General features: G+C 69.1%; 1 protein-coding gene across 2 annotated transcripts; it reads right to left on the bottom strand.

Annotated features, from left to right (window-relative positions):
- Positions 1–97: 97 nt before the first annotated feature.
- Positions 98–12038, bottom strand: LLGL1 (LLGL scribble cell polarity complex component 1). Of its 2 annotated transcripts, none has more exons than XM_038151181.1 (23): positions 11841–12038; positions 9147–9244; positions 6993–7074; positions 6779–6909; positions 6246–6404; positions 6003–6165; positions 5787–5922; positions 5642–5696; positions 5405–5562; positions 5107–5324; positions 4942–5009; positions 4488–4641; positions 3985–4089; positions 3507–3799; positions 3279–3432; positions 3048–3201; positions 2675–2958; positions 2193–2457; positions 1983–2097; positions 1784–1878; positions 1552–1675; positions 1400–1479; positions 98–1231 (listed from the first exon to the last, which is right to left on the bottom strand). In XM_038151181.1, the coding sequence occupies exons 1-22, from the start codon at positions 11919–11921 to the stop codon at positions 1401–1403; spliced, it is 3171 nt and encodes a 1056-aa protein (XP_038007109.1). In that variant the 5' UTR covers positions 11922–12038; the 3' UTR covers positions 98–1231; position 1400. The 2 variants fall into 2 exon arrangements, with proteins under 2 accessions (XP_038007109.1, XP_038007110.1); XM_038151182.1 differs by having other exon boundaries at positions 6794–6909.
- Between the last annotated feature and the right edge of the window lie 262 nt (positions 12039–12300).

Raw genomic sequence — 12300 nt, 5'->3', positions numbered from 1 at the left:
CCCAACCCTGATCGTGCCCCTCTGCAGCTCAGCACTCACCTGGCTCCGAGGCTCAGCAAACACCTGCAGCCCAGGCAGCTGATATTAAATGCTTTATTTTCAATATTAAAAACCAGTATTTTTAATAACTAAACAATGCTAAATTCATCTTACCAAAAAAAAAAAAAAAGAAAAAAAAAAAGAGATGAGGTTGGGGGTGGGGGGGGGTTCTACCAGGGACGCTCCAGCCCCGGCTGGCAGCAACAGAGCCCGAACCCCCCCAGCCACACACGTACCGCAGGAGAGCCCGGGGGGGCCACAGCTCCCCAAAAGGAGAGGGGCAGGCCCAGCTGAGCCCCGTGGGAACAGCCACCACGGGCCAGGGGACAGAGCCGGGTCACCACAGCCCCCCCAGGAGGACGAGGCCAGGCTCGGAGCCCAGGGGGGGATTTGGCACAGTGAGACCCCCAGGGTGGGGCAGCCCAGCCTGGGGCAGGAGGGGGCTGGGGTAACCCCCTCTGCCCCCGCCCAGCACCAACATGGACCAGGAGCAGGAGCCTGTGTGTGTAATTCCACAGCGTGATCCCATCCCAAACCCACCCCGTGGCAGGAATTAGTGTCAGAAAGGAGCAGCAGGCACAGAGCCCAACCTGGAGAATAGCCCTTGGAGAAGCCACTAAGAGAAAAAGGCCACCTGTGACCCCCCACCGTGCCCCTCCTCGGGCTGCTCAAGGCCTCTGCTGCCCACCTGGGAGCCAGGGGATCCCCGCTGGGCTCCCCTGGGGACAGTCCCTGTGCAGCAGCCAGAGCCTCCTGGCAGGCAGGGAACGGGGCTGTAAACTGCAGGGAGCCGGGCATGTAAACACAGACCAGGGGACGGGGGAGCCGTGCCCGGGGGCTTCTGGCCCCCCACTGCCCCAAGGGACCAAAACCAGGGGACAAAGGGGGGTCCACAAGCCCCAGCCCTCCCCGTGGAGCCGGGGAAGCAGCAGCATCCCCCAGGACGGGGGCTCTGGAGCAGGGGACAGTGACACTCGACCGTGTATAAAAAAGGAACTGATCTTCCCCGGGAAGAGTTTGTGCCCCACGGCCCCGGGGCCGGGCAGGGGGGTGTGTGGGGAGTGCCGGAGCCGGGGTGCAGATGTTAGAGAGGAGGCGAGTCTACGTTACATGGGGAGGGGGGCGGGGGTCCAGTCGAGTCGCGCATCCCGGGAATCCGAGCACTGAGATGGGTCAGGGAGGCCGGCGATGCCTGCGGGCGAGGCAGCTCCTCAGCAGGAGGTGGTGGGGATCAGGACAGGCATCCCCCCTGCTCCCCCAGGATCATCCTCCCACCGTGGATCAGGAAGCCGGGGCACTGTGCTGGGGTCCCAGCTCCAAATCCCACTCCCACCCCAGGGACCAGCAGCCCGTCACAGACCTCACTTGATGAGGATCCCCGTGGGCCGGGCCTCGTCCTCGCTGGTGTTCCTCAGGTTCTGCTCTGCTTCCTCTGAGGACCTGGGGCAGAGCAGGGTGAGAGGCACTGCCATGGCCCCTCAGCACCGTTTACCCCATTCCCACCCCACTCACGCCAGGAAATCCTTCACTTCCTCCACGGTGATGTCCCCGGTGGTGTCCAGCGGGGTCTCCATGCTGCTGTTGGGGGAGTCGATGGGGCCGGGCGAGAAGGCGGCCGGGTGCTCCTCAGGGGACCCTGGGGAGTCACGGGACAGGAGGGGTTGGGGACAGCCAGGACACAGAGCCAGGCTCGGAGCAGGGCTGTGGGACACCGTGTGTGTGCAGGGACAGGGTGGTCACTCACGGTCGCTGTCCGAGGGGGAGTGCTGGCCCTCGGAGCTGCGTGGGACGTGGGTGCCGTTCGCCTGTGGCAGCTTCGGTGTCACCGTTGAGCTGTTGCTGGAAGGAAAACAGGGAGAAGTTACGGCCAGAACCCGTGCCATGGGGTGGGTGTACAGGGGTTCCACCACAGCAAAGCCCCCCACGCCCCCGAGACAGCCCACCTGAGGCAGGAGGTGTCCTGGAGCCGGGCGACCTCCAGCCGGCACAGCGGCTCCGTCACGTTCCTGGCGCTCAGCGAGAAGCGCTCGAACTCGGATGGTGAAATTAGGTAGAAACCTACAGGGGGGACAACAGCGAGCCTCAGGCATCCCCCACAGGGCTGCAGGTGAGGTCAACATCCCATCGACACAGACGTCACCCAGTGTCCTCACCTTGGCCGTGCTTGGTGAAGACACAGGAGGCAATGCCACTGATGTCCTCCTTACGGATGCAGCTGTAGTGGACCTGGGGCCGCAGGCTGGGCACGGTGAAGATGTGGATGTCCCCCAGGTTGGTGAGACAGGCCAGGCAGTTTTCCAGCCTCTCCTCGGAGCCAGCGCTGGCCAGGCTCACCAGGGCCACCTTCCGCACCCGGCAGCCCTCGTGTGCCGTCAGCTTGAACTTGGTCTTGGCGCTCACTTTGGGCAGCGTGAACACCTGCGGGGCAAGAGGAGCCGGGCTCGGGGGAGAACAGGAACCTGCAGGGTTTAGGGGGCACCTTCCCTGTGGATTCACCACCCTAGAACAGGCATTGGAGTGCCCCCAAAACCTGACTGGTCGCCTCCAGTCCCTGCGTGATGAGGGCATCCAAAGAGGACAAGGGACGTTTTGTGTCCCATCTGTACCACAGCGGGACACTGAGCTCTGCTCTCACCTTGAACTGTTCCTCGGAGGAGATGAGCATGGAGTGGCTGCCCTGCATGTCGGGGGCCTTGGCCAGGTCCCGAGACACCTCGTAAGGCTCGGGCAGGGGGTTCCCCCGCCCGTCCAGCACCGCTATGGCCACCACCGGCGCCCGGTGCATCAGCTGGATCTCCTTCCCCAGCACTGCCTCCACCGCCCGCTCCGAGAACTTCTCCTGCGACGGCACCTCCAGGGCGTAGGCGAACACCGAGCCGGAGTTGGTCCCTGCCCACATCGTGGGGCCGTGGTGGGCGGCTGCGGGGGTGGAGCAGTGTCATACCCCCTCCCCGCAGACCCAGCCTGGGGGCTTTTCCAGGGGAGGGAGGGAGGGACGGGGGTCTCACCGTCACGGAGGAAGGTATCGGCAAAGTAGAGGCACCGCACGACCCCCGAAAGCGAATCATCGGCCGAGCGGGGCTCGATCCGCCGCTGCACCGGCGTCATCTCCACCTCGGGGGGACCCGCCTGCTCCGCCAGCTGCGCGTTGGCCTCCTGCACCTGGGGAGGGGACACAGGGTCAGTCCCTGCTCGGTGGGGACGGGGAGCTGTCACGGCGGCCCCCACTCCCTGCCCACCTTGCTGGAGGGGCTGCTGGCGTTGAGCCTCTTCTTGCCCGACACGCGGCTCTTGCGGATGCGGCGGAAGGACTGGCGCAGGGACTTCTTGAGGGACTTCACGCGGGACAGGGGCCCCTCCATGGCCAGCGAGTCGTTGGGGTGCAGCGTACACCTGCGGGCACCGACGCTGCTCAGCACCCACCACGCCACTCCAGGGGGTCCCCAGCACCGAGGTCCCCCCCGTACCTGGCCAGCACGGGGTTGCGCCGGTAGTAGTCGAAGAGCCCAAAGCCGTGGCTGGTGCCGAAGGCCACGAGGTTCCACTCGGAGTGGAGGGTGACGGCGGTGACGGCGGCGGGGGGCACGCACTGCACCAGCACGCTGGGCTGGAAGCCGGGGGTGAAGTGGAGGGGCCCATTCCGGGGGGCCAGCCGGTCGTGACCCTTCCAGGTGAAGCCCTCACGGTCCTGCAGCAGGTCCACGGTGGCCACGCTGACCGCGTGCTCCGATTTCTCATCGCTCAGCTCCATCACCAGCACCTGCAGGGACACGCACGGACGGGGGGACACGTGACACCCCCCAGCCAGCCAGCCTGCTGCACACCGGGGGCTGAACCCAGGCTAGGAGCCCTTGAAGGACAACCGTGGGGGTCTGTAGGGTCTGTAGCCCCCTCGTGCTGTGGGTCCCCAAGGGGGAAGTCCCTGCTCTGTCCTTGCCACCTTACCTGCCCCGCCGTGCCAGCCACCACCATCTTGGCCGAGTACTTGCAGAGCGCGATCTTCTGCACGCCCAGGCGCGGGTCATCGCTGTAGGGATCAAAGCAGCCCACCTGCGGGAGGGGACAGCTGAAGGGACAGCCAGGACCCTGCACGCAGCTATAGGACAGCCCCCCCCTGCACCCCCACATCCCCTCCACCAGCTGTGGCACACGGGCCACTCTGGGCATCACGCCCAGGAAAAGCGTGTCCCCACGCACCCCCCGGCTCTGTCCCCCATGCCGGGGCAGACCCATGGACGGGGCCCACAGAACAAGCGTCCCTTGTGTCCCCACAGTGCGTCACACAGCAGCTGCGCCCTGAGCCGGGGGACGCGTCCCCGGGGCGCAGCCGGGATGGCTCCAGCAGGTGCATCCCCCGTGCCCGGCTCTGGGTTTGCCCCCTCCGGTGCTGGCAGAGCTGGGAGGGTGCTGAGCTCCACGATGGCGTCACCCTGCCCAGGGGACCTCACCTTGCGGAACGGAGGCCACTCCTCCTCGCCCGCCTGGTTGAGGCTGTCGTTGTGCTCACAGTCTGTCTGGAAGATGTTGGCGGTGCCCAGCTTGTAGAGGGGCTTCAGGGAGACCCCCGAGGCGTCCCAGAACCGCACCGTGCCGTCCTCGTGCCTGTGAGGGGGGGTGCTGTCAGCACGGGGCCCCGACATCTGCCCGGCTAACAAGAGCTGCCTGTGTGCTGGCAGCCACCGTGCCAGAGGGGGGGACACCGGGGGACAGCGCAGCGGGTGACACACTCGTGCCCGGCCAGAACAAGAAGGGGCAGCCCACCCGAAAACAGGGAGTGGATGCCACCACCATCCCAGTTAACAATTAGAGCCGTTAACCTCCCCCACTGCAGAAATGGGTGTGGATACATCCCCCCAGCATTTTGGGATTCCCAGGCCCCCTCCCTGCTGCCAGCCCACTCACCCGGTGAGGAGAAGCCCCCTCTGCGTGGGCTCCTGGGCCAGGTTCTTTCCCCCATCGATGGGCCAAGCCTGGAGGGAGGGATGGAGAGCGGATGGAGGAAGGGATGAAGCCTTGGAATGCTGGAAGGGCCCAGCAGGACCCCTCCCCACCATCCCCATCACTGACCGCAGAGGATTGCCGGGGGCTCTGCTGCTCCCCGACACTGACGATCCTCTCCCAGAGCTTGAGGGGCACGTTGGAGACGTGGCAGGAGCAGGTGATGGCAGAGGAGTGCAGAGGTGCCAGGTACGGGGCAGGGATGGTGGGCCAGCCCGGCGTCTGCAGGTCGATGGCCACCAGCTCCTCCTCCACCAGCACCACGAGGGCTCGGGGGTTCTCAAAGCCTGGGGAGGGGGGAGATGGCTGCTGCACGAGGAGACCCCACACCATCACCCGCTCCCCAGGTGGCCCTGGCAGGACGTACCTCCCTCGGGCACCTCCGCGCTCTGCACAGTGAAGAAGTCAATGACACGGGAGGTGAAGTCCAGCGTGGCCAGGGTCTGGCCCTGCAGCACGCTGACACAGTGCCTGTCACCGTAGCTGGCCCGTGGCATCCCCCCACTGAAGATGATGAAGGGGTTCCTGGGTGGGACGAAGCAGCTGCTATCAGACCCTGGAGCCCCAAGTGCCCCCTGAGCCCACGCCCAGCCCACCCACCTACCCTGACTCGCAGGTCCGCCAGAGGATTTTGCTGATGGCTTTGCAAGGGAACGGCCCTGAAAGGAACACACCCACACTGGCTGTAGCACTGGGATAGGGTGGGGATCATCTCCCACCCCAGAGCCCCCCCAGACCCCATGCTGTACCGTAGGGGATGGTGGACATGACGGGCTGCTGGCTCCTCAGGCCGGTGCCGCTCGCTGCCCACACCATGTAGCCGCCGTCGCTGTGGGAGCTGACGATGCTCTTCCCGCTCTGCTCCCAGGCCAGGCTCTCCAGCTGCTGCGGGGCCACACGGGGGGCTCAGCGCGTGCACGGGGACACGCACGCACGCGGGGCCACAACCCCGCCAGCCCCGGTACCTGGTTGCCCAGGAAGAGATGCTGGACGGCACGAGTGCTCTGCTCCCACAGCACCAGCAGCCCCCGGCTGTAGCCAATGAGGAGCCGGCTGCCGCTGCGAGGGTGCTCCTGGATGGACTCCACGGGCCCCAGCGCCTTCCCGCAGCGGTAATCGTCGGGGACGCTGCAGGGGGGACAGGCGCAGGGGGTCAGAGATGGGCTGGGGGTGCTGGGAATGGGGCACGGGGCCTGCAGGGCTCTCACCTCTGCAGGATCTCATCCGGGAAGAGGGTTTTGTCCTCCAGCAGCGTCAGGGTGGGCAAGGTGACAAAGTACACGGCACCACCCTCGGTGCCCAGGCAGACCATGGCACCAGCAGCCATCGGCAGGACCACTGTCACCCGTGTGATGCCGGGGGAGCAGCTGGGGGGGGGGAACAGGGGCTGCCTCAGCACCGTGTTGGGTCTGGGGGAGCATCAGAGACCCCAGACCTGCCCTGCTCCATCCCTACATTCCCATCTCCCTGAGTGCAGGAGGACAAGGGCAAGGACAGCCTCAGTGCCGACAGCAATGCGAGCCATTAATCACCCCCGGGCTCTGCCAGCACCATAAAATCCAGAGCTGCTCCCTGCACTCAGCATCTCAGTTGAGATCAGAGGAGCATCCCGGCGGGGAAAACACCACCACGGAGAGGACCTTGGCCACCATCCCACCCCAGCAGGCCGGCTGCTCCCACACACCGCTCCCAGCGGCCGCAGCCCCGCGGGGGAGCGGCTCCGACCCCCCCAGGCAAGTACTTAGCGCTGCCGGACCCTGGGCGCCCCGGGAGGCCGAAGCTGCGGGTCTCCTCCAGGTGGGAGCAGCCGTCCTTCTGGCACACCTCCCACAGGTGCAGCGTGTTGTCGTCCAGCAGCGAGAGGAGCCAGCCCTGGGGAAGGGGGGATGGCAGAGGGGTGTGTGAGGTGCTGGGGGCTGCTGCCAGGTTCCCCCCGCCCCGGGACATCCACGTACCTGGCCGGGAAGGAAGTGCAGCTGGGTGACAGTGGCCGTCTCCTTGTGCAGGCCTGTCAGCTCCACACCCGGTGCGCCATATCTGGGGGGGCCGTCAAAGAAACAACGAGGGTAGAGCCCCCCCCACGCCCCTTCCCCAGCAAACCTCAGGACCCTCCGAATTCCCTCAGGTCACAGTTCTGCCTGCAAACACCAGTTCAGCCCCCTGTCCCCAGGAGAGCCAGGGCAGAGCATCCCTGGCCGCACCCCATGCCAGAGCTGGTCTTGGCACCACCATCCCCATCCGGGATCCACGCAGCACCTCCAACTCCCACCGGGATGCTCTGAGTCAGCCTGAAATCCACGCAGCACCTCCAGCCGGGACACGGCAGGTCGGGCTGGGATCCACCAGGGATCCTGCCGGGCTGTCCCAGGTCAGGCCGCGGCCAGCGCACACAGCACACAGCTGGGCTGGGCGTGCGAGAGGCGCCGGGAGCCCCGGCACGCACCGGCAGCAGGGTGGGGTTCGGCATGCGCCGGCACGGCCGCACTCACCCGACTGGTCCCGGCTCCTTCGGCGACGCCGCTCGGCCGGAACCGCGGCAGGACCCGCGCACCGCACGGAGCAGCCCGGCCGGGCATCCCCGGCACCCCAAAACCCGGCAGCTGCTCCCCCAGCCCGGTGTCACCCGGGCACTGTGCAGCCCCTCTGGGCATGCTGTGCGCTGGGAGTCCTTGCCCCTAGCCGCCCTCCGGTGCCCCGGGCACAGGGAACCAGCCCGGCGGCTCTGCCCGGCCGGACAGGCAGGAGCTGTCTGGCAGTGCTGGGCACAGCTGAGCCGGCAGAGCCGGGTGACAGCCACGGAGTTCTGGGGACAGCAGGCGACAGGGCATGGGAATGGAGCAGGGAGCACGCAGAGGGCTCTCAGTGCTACACGCATGGGGGATGCCACCCATACTTGCTCGTTCTGGGGTCTTTCCCCACCCAAAAGAGTGCCACTAAGCTGAGAGCCCTCAGGGCAAGTGGCTCCGGCACATCAGCATGTGGGATGGGGGTCCAAGAGCAGCGACCCCCGGCTGCCCCAGGAGACCCCCCAGGCGCTGGCTTCCCCTCAATGCCTTGCTGTCGGCAACTGGATCTGCCCAGCCCGGCCGGCGAGCAGCCAGGGGTGCCCCCACTAACCAGTAACGCCAGTCAGGCCAGCTCCGGCTGCTGCCTCGCCCGGCCCCGGCTTCCCCGGCACCGCCAACCTCCAGAAGCATCTTCTTGGAGGCAGCCGGAGCGGGGCCGTGTAGGCACGGGGTACCACGCTGGGTACCACCCCAAAACCATCCCCGGCAGAGGATGCTCAGAGCACCGCAGCCCCCCACAACAGCATCCCCGCCGTGCCGGGGGAGGGGGGGGCTCAGCTGGGACCGGCACCGCGGGCCGGGCGGGCGAGTGGGGCGGCCGGCGACGTCGCGGCCGGGCTGGCACCGGGGCGGCCCCGGCAGAACAAAACACGCCATCTTTGTGCTCGGGAGGCAGCGAGCCGCCGGCCTGGGGGAGGGGGAGCGCGGCCGCCCCCCACGGCCCGACCCCGCTGCGGGCGCGGCCGCCCCCGCGCCCCCAGCCCGCATTCCTGCGGCGCGGGGCCCCCCGAGCACGGGCCGCATCCAGCCCTGGCCGCCCGCCAGCAGCCCTCTGAAGTCTCCCTGCACGCTGCCGGCAACAAAGCCCGGCCGGCCCCGCTCGGCGTCCCCCCGCTTCGGCCCCCCACCCGGCACCGGGCTCCGCGCCCACCGCAGCCCCTCTCCCCGGCGCTGCTCCCGCCAGAGCCCCCGCTGCCCCCGCCACACCCCCCCCCGGGGGCTGCGCGGATGAGGCCAGGATGGACAGGAGCCCCCCGGGATAACAGCAGGAAGGACCCCCACTTGGGATGCCCCCGAGCCCCTTTTCGCCCCCCCCGGTTTTGGGCGAGCGGGGGTTTCCTCCAGCCGCCCCCTCACCGCCCGGCCCAGCTGCAGCACAGCTGGACGGAGGGATGGACGGCAGCCGAGCGGGGGGTGCCGGATGGGCCAGAAGCAGCACAGCCACGTCTCCAAGCATTCTCCGGGATGGGGACGGGCAGAGGAGTGAGTGCAGGAGGGTCCGGGAGGTCCTTACCTCCTGCTCATGTGGGAGGAAAAGGATACAGCTTGACGGCTCCCGCCTTGGTGCCGATGGCCATCACACGCAGGACGGGGTCGTAGGCCAGGGCGCTGGGCTGGCTGGGGAAGCCGTGCTCCACCGTCTGCCGTGGGGACAGGCAGGTCAGAGCGGGACCCCCCACCTCTGACCCCCCAAAACCTTCCACAGCCCCCCTCGCCCCCACAGCTCCGACGCCGCGCCAGCCTGAGCATCGCCCCTGCGATGGGGGACCACGAAGATGCTGCTCTGTCCCCCAGTGCCACCAAGGAGGGCCTTGGGGAGGGGGAACATCGCTCCCCACCTAATTTCCACCCAGCACCCCAAAACCCAGCCCAGCAGCCACACCGCGGGCCGGGGTAGCTCTGACCTTGAACGAGCTGTCCCACCACCCGCCAGCACTTTGGGGATGGGACCCCCCTGCTCCAAACCCCCGAGGTGAGGACACCCCAGGAGAGGCGAGCGGGACCCCCGCTGCGACATCACCGGGCGTCCCCGGGGCCGGGCGGCAGAACCAGGCGAGCGGGACCCGCCAGCGCCAGGGACGTCCCCGCCGGAGCCGCGTGTCGCCCGAGGGCACCTTCCCAAGGAAGTCGCGGCCGTCCGGCGTGCCCGGGCTCGCCGGCTGGGGAGGGGCTGCCCTGGCAGCGGGGGGACGCGGGGGGCACCCACCGGCCCGGCCCGCGGTGCGGGGACCGCAGGGCTCCCCAGGGCAGCTCGGCTGAGCAGCCACGGCGCGATCAGACGATACGGAGCCAGACTGGCCGGATCCTGACCTGCTCCCTTTGTCTGGGGCATCCGAGAGGCGCAGCGGGGCGGCTTTCCGCACCCGCCGGCGGCAGCCGCTGTCACCCCGGCTCCTGCTCCCCTCCCGGGGGACGCCTTCAGCAGCGTGAAAACGTCCCCAGCCCATCCCAGGCGTCCCGGCCCATCCAAGTGGGTCCCAACACATCCGAGGGGCGAGGAAGGGGATGCTCGTGGGCGCCGACCCCCGCAGGGCCATGCTGAATCCCCCCGGGATGCACGCTGCGCTGGAGCTGGGACAGCAGCAGCACAGGGACACCACGGCGATGCTTCAGGCCGGAACCCAACACGGTGACACCGGCAAAGCTTCCCCAAAAAGCGCTGTCGCAGCTCCCCAGCACTCCCAGCCCCAAAGGGGGACCCGGCTCCGCAGCGGGGCCGCATCCGGCGGGCTGTGCCGGCCGGCCAAGGCGCGCTCCCGGCCAAATTACAGCAAATCCCAGGCAGATCTGGAGCTCGGCAGGAAAAACAACCCTTAATGGGAGGCAGGTGGGCAGCCGGCGGCCCCGGGGCTGGGACGGCCGGAGAGGGGCTCTCCTCAGCCTCCCCCAGGACATCCCACCGGCACTCACCCGCCCTGGGCGCTCCTCCGGGCAGGATCCGGCCGTGGCACCGTGCTCCCCAAAAACAGGGGGGCTCTGGCTGGGCCGAGCCTTGCACCCCGGCCAGACCCTCACCCACGGCGGCGAGTTGTGGGGTCAGGGCTGTTCTGGGCAGGGGAGGGGGCTCTGACCCCTGGCCACCGCACACCCCGACAGCCGCAGCCCCGTCCCGCTGTGGGACAGCCCGGGGGTCGCTCCGGTGCACGGCAGAGTCCCCTCCCCACCAGGAGCTGGGCGAGTACCCCACAGCAGCGCCAGGATGCTGCGGAATGATGGACTGACTGGTGGGCACGGTTTGGCCTCATCCAGGGGCCGGGGGTCTCCAGGGCAGGAGAATGGTCCCAAGGCCACGGCGCTCCCGGGATAAGGGGCACCGAGTCCCAGGTGGGCACCGCTGGCACAGCCCGATGTCCTGAGGGAAGGGTCCGGCACCCCGGGGCTGGTGGGGGTCGCTCCAGGGTTGTTTGATGAGCTTGGGGGTCTCTCCCCCCCCAAATGGGGGGGGTAAGTGGGAAAACTCGGAGGGAGGACAGGGGTAAGCACTGATCTCTCATGTCCCCACAGAGACACATCTTTGGGGAGCCAGGGAACCCCAAAAGCCCAGGGGGTCATTGCCACAGCCCTTCCGGCTGACAGAGGGGGTCCAGCCCCCCAGTATCCCACCCCTGGGGAGGCGGGGGTGAGGGGCTGAGCCCCACATGGGGGATGCAGCCAGGGATGCTCCAAGGCCAGACAGGCTGCGGGACCACGGGTCACCCCAAAACGCCCGTGAGCGAGGCCTCGGGAAATCCACGGGACAGGGGGAGTGCGGGAACCGGGGCGCTCCAGCGAACCCGCCCAAGAGGGGCTGGGGACAGGGATGTCGCGCTGCTGAGGGGGTCGCATCCTCTCCCGGAGTGCCCCTCTGCACCGCACGGGGAGGAGCGCAGCCCCCCGGTCCGCCTCCCACACCCGGGCTCCCGGTACCCGCCCGCGGGGGTGCATCCTCCCGGGGCGGCCCAGCAGCGTGTCCCGGGATCCCCCGGCCGGGCAGCCGTGCCCTTTCGGCGTGCCCCTTCCCCGGGAGCGGGGAGGTCCCGGTGCGCGGCTCCCCCGGGGGTTCAGCCGGTCCCGGGGGGCGGTGCCCCGCACGCTGCTCGCCTCCCCGCGGGCAGCATCCCGCCGGGGTACCAGAGCCCCTCTCCACCGGGGGGCTGCCCGCTCGCCGCACCCTGCCCGGTACCCCCGGTGCCTCCCGGTGGTAGCCGCCCCCCCCCCGGGATCCACCGCCGCGCCCCCCGCTCGCCCTAGACGCACCTTGCTGAAGGCGAAGAGGTCGTGGCGGAGGCGGTCGCGGTGCGGGTCGGCACCCTGCCGCCGGAACCGAAACTTCATCATGGTTGGGCCGGCGGCGGCGGCGGTGGCGGCGGCGCGGTACCGGGCGGGGCGGGCGCGGCCGGCGGTCCCGGGGCCGGTCCCGGGGCGGCGGTGGCGGTGGCGGGGCCGGGGCGCGGCGCGGCGGGGCCGGCAGGGGGCGCGGTGCCGGTGCGGGCTCCCCGGTGCCGGTGCGGGGTCCCGGTGCGCGCGCCCGCCGAGCCCGGGCAGGCACCGCCGCGGCGGGGGCGGGGCGGAACCCTGACGGACAGCTCGTTCCGCCAATCACCGCGCGGCAACGCGCGCCGCGCGCCGCGGCCCCGCCCACCCGCGCTGCGCCTGCGCCGCCGCGGATGCCGATGGGATATGTAGTCGTCCAACTCAACGCCCTCTGCGCTGGGTT

The sequence above is a fragment of the Motacilla alba genome, chromosome 14 (assembly GCF_015832195.1).
Source record: "Motacilla alba alba isolate MOTALB_02 chromosome 14, Motacilla_alba_V1.0_pri, whole genome shotgun sequence".
NCBI lineage: Eukaryota > Metazoa > Chordata > Aves > Passeriformes > Motacillidae > Motacilla > Motacilla alba.
Note: the sequence above shows the minus strand (reverse complement) of the source record. Positions and strands in the feature narration are given on the sequence as shown.

Coding starts and splice junctions, on each gene's coding strand:
- LLGL1 (XM_038151181.1), bottom strand. CDS start 11,921: ATGATGAAGTTTCGGTTCCGGCGGCAGGGTGCCGACCCGCACCGCGAC. Junction 4,642..4,941: donor AGGGGGCTTCTCCTCACCGG/GTGAGTGGGCTG, acceptor CCCCCCTCACAG/GCACGAGGACGGCACGGTGC. Junction 2,959..3,047: donor CGATACCTTCCTCCGTGACG/GTGAGACCCCCG, acceptor CCACCCCCGCAG/CCGCCCACCACGGCCCCACG.